The sequence below is a fragment of the Rhincodon typus genome, chromosome 5, assembly GCF_021869965.1.
Source record: "Rhincodon typus isolate 14 chromosome 5, sRhiTyp1.1, whole genome shotgun sequence".
Classification (NCBI taxonomy): Eukaryota; Metazoa; Chordata; class Chondrichthyes; order Orectolobiformes; family Rhincodontidae; genus Rhincodon; species Rhincodon typus.
This window is the reverse complement of record NC_063336.1, coordinates 58,166,115-58,169,265: the sequence shown is the minus strand read 5'-3', so window position 1 is coordinate 58,169,265 and position 3,151 is coordinate 58,166,115. Positions and strand designations below refer to the sequence as shown.

Sequence of the window (3,151 nt, the reverse complement as noted above, 5' to 3'; positions counted from 1 at the left end):
AGAAGGGTCTAGGCCCGAAACGTCAGACTTCCTACTCCTCTGATGCTGCTTGGCCTGCTGTGTTCATCCAGCTCCACACCTTGTTATCTCCCTATAAACCCTTCGTATTCATGTAGCCATCCAGATGCCTTTTGAATGTTGCAATTGTTCCCCTCCTTCGCCATCTGCTCCAGACACATATCGCCCCTGCGTGAAAAATTTGCCCCTCAGGTACCTTTTAAATCTTTCCCCCATCACTATAAACCTATGCCCTCTTGTTTTGGAATCCCTTACCCTGGGGAAAAGACCTTGGCTACTCACCCTATGATGCCCCTCATGATTTTATAAACCTCTAAGGTCACCCCTAAGCTTCCAACTCTCCAGAGAAAATAGCCCCAGCCTATTCAGCCTCTCCCTATAGCTCAAACCCCCCAACCCTGGCAACATCCTTGTAAATCTTTTCTGAACTTTTCAAGTTTCACAACATAGTTCCTATAGCAGGGAGACCCATAGATACTGTCCGACCTATTGAGTTTCTCCAGCATTTTCTGTTTTAACATCTGGACTATTTAGTGGGCTCTGCTGTTCGGGCTCACTAATTTTCTTTTAAACAAAAAAGCGGTTCTTTTTCCCTCGTGCCCTAAAAAAAATCTAAGTTTCAAAATTGTGTTGTTAATTTTAATCATTAGTAGGTTTCTATCTCTCTAATGAGAGAGCAGCCCTCTGGTCCGCAAACACGATAGCGACTTTACTTGTTTTTACTATTGTTGATGTTCTTTTTCAATCAATGTATTGCATTTCTTAATTAACCGTTAAAGTTATTATTCACTCTGACAACAGTTTGTAGAATGAGATATAACCTTAAACCATTATCCTGCATGTTCATAACATTGAGCGAGATTTACTTTGAACACAACTCCTAACACTTCCCTTTGACACAATTGCAACAGGCTACAGACGCTGTTTCATTTGCCCGGAGGCAGACGGGAAACAGCGGAGTGAATGACAACATGGACTTTCAGAGGAAAAAAAAGTACCACCTTATACCCACCAAAAAAAAGTTGGCAATTTCAAGCCACATGCAGTAGTTAAAAGTTCCAGATGGTATGGTGGCCTGGTCAATATTTTAAACAGAAGCGAAGTTGTTGTTCACATAAGAAACACCACGACTAACAGTTTCAGAGCAACTCTTTTATTAACCTTTTCAACTTGTCATTGCGACTAAAAGACAGGCCTTCCACAACTGAACTCCGTTTTATGTATAAAAAAGTGGTTAATCGATGTACAGATATTACAAAACTTGTTATTCCTGTTACATTGTACAACATAAAATGCGGTATTTCGAATCTTGTTACAAAAAAAGGTCCGTGGACTCAAAGCCCCCCTCCCCCACTAGTGGAAATCCCTGTAAGTTACAGAAATGCCAGAGGAAGGGCCGCTCCAGATTTCAAATATTGTCATGGGGAGTCCAATAAATCGGACCCCGATTGCTCTGACAGGGGCACGGGGCTTGCTCCCCATGGAACGTTATGCCTTCTCATAGGTACGAACGGCAACAATATCGTCAAATGTGAGGGTCTGTTCAAACATAAAAAGAATTCAATAATACAACTCAAGCCGCTCACACACTGACAGAACAGTCAACCTGAAATGTAAATACAGCTTCACCTACCATAACCATTTTACCATCCTTGATCTCCCTGGCAAAAGTTGTTTCTTTTCCATCCCATTTCTGAACATGGACAAGCTTGTCACCGTCCAAAGTCACCGTTGTCTGTTGACACCAAAAAAATACGAATTAAAAAGTTGGCTGAGTATTGACTACCAACCCTTACAATTGGTAAAATGTATATATATAAGCCGCAAATATTTAACGTCAGGTCCCAGCACCAATTCCCTCCCGTATAACGGTGTGTGCTGTCAATTTATCAGCACAACCTCCGCTAACTTCTGTACCGGCCGGAACCTGCAGCATGAGCTGTGTGTGGGGAGAAATGAGATCAAATTATCCCCAGCGACTGCATCCACCCCGAAAGCACAGAGATTTCCATAACTTACTTTGCAATTTCGGTCATCAGGGGTGGTCTCGTCAAACTCTTCCCCGAGTCTGAAACTGATTTCAGTATTTTTAAAGGTACTCAGGGTCTTCAGCACTATTTTATCGTCCTCTTTGCTGATGATAATCGTCGGTTTGGTAACATTCCCAACTTGGCGAGTAGCGAAACTCACACCTGCGGAAAAAAAGACAGAAACTACACGAGTTGCTGCTTTCCAATCAAAGTGAGACCGAAAGAAACGGTTGGTTCATTACTTGCGCTGGAAGGTATATCAGTTTAATAATATCAAGACATCCCTGGAATTTATGTCTTAAAATATGGATCATTTCACACAATAATAAAAGCCTAAACACGTTTATCTCAAATATATCTCCACACTGGTCATTTTCCTTTTGCCTCCCAAGTTGCTGTGATCGAACTCCAGATATTTCTGCTGGTTAGCTTACCCAAAGCTTTCATGTAGGCATCGAAATTATCGCTTTCGGTGAGCTTCCAGGTTCCGACAAAAGCATCGACCATGGTGATGGTACCGGAGATTGGAGACGGGAATAGAGAGGAAAAACAAAATCACGTCGAGAACTGGCGTCAAAGTTGGAAGCAAAGGTCCTGTTAACGGTGAAACTGCAAAACCCGTGGTCTCGCTTGATGCGATAGCCCCTATATACAGTCCCTAGGTGGGAGGAGTCCTGGACAAGGCACCAAGAACTGATAAGATAAGCTGCCTCTCATCGACTGAGATTGAAGCGATGGCAAGTTTCACAAAAAGAAGGGAGTTCGAGGGGAAAAAAAAGAACAAAATATTGAAAGTACAAATTGTAATTAAAAATAAAGATTAAGGATCTATTCCCTTATTATTGTCTCCATTTCAGTTACCAATTGTAGCGCCAGATCACCGGCGCAAATTATATCTTTCCAATTCATTAGCGGGCGTTGCGAGTGGAAAATGAAGCAACAGAAATAAACTTTTTTTTTTGTCCTCTCCTTTATTGGTGAACGTTTTAAAACAGTTAACCTGTGCAAATCTCAGGGTGCTAGTATTAAAAATCCGCATGTTCGCTTAATTTAACGTGTGTTTCTAAAGTAATAATTTAGATAGCATCTCATTGCATTTTAAT

The 3,151-nt window shown here is 41.5% G+C and overlaps 1 protein-coding gene across 1 annotated transcript; it reads right to left on the bottom strand.

Moving 5' to 3' along the window:
- Window positions 1–1,155: 1,155 nt before the first annotated feature.
- fabp7b (fatty acid binding protein 7, brain, b) lies at window positions 1,156–2,679 on the bottom strand. The gene is made up of 4 exons (XM_020530077.2): window positions 2,483–2,679; window positions 2,038–2,210; window positions 1,652–1,753; window positions 1,156–1,557 (listed from the first exon to the last, which is right to left on the bottom strand). The coding sequence occupies exons 1-4, from the start codon at window positions 2,553–2,555 to the stop codon at window positions 1,507–1,509; spliced, it is 399 nt and encodes a 132-aa protein (XP_020385666.1). The 5' UTR covers window positions 2,556–2,679; the 3' UTR covers window positions 1,156–1,506.
- Window positions 2,680–3,151: the final 472 nt, after the last annotated feature.

What these genes read in the sequence shown, in the direction of transcription:
- fabp7b (XM_020530077.2), bottom strand. Translation starts at nt 2,555, where the DNA reads ATGGTCGATGCTTTTGTCGGAACCTGGAAGCTCACCGAAAGCGATAAT. An exon ending in CTGATGACCGAAATTGCAAA is followed by an intron (nt 1,754 to 2,037) that starts GTAAGTTATGGA and finishes TGGTGTCAACAG; the next exon opens with ACAACGGTGACTTTGGACGG. An exon ending in AGGATGGTAAAATGGTTATG is followed by an intron (nt 1,558 to 1,651) that starts GTAGGTGAAGCT and finishes ATGTTTGAACAG; the next exon opens with ACCCTCACATTTGACGATAT.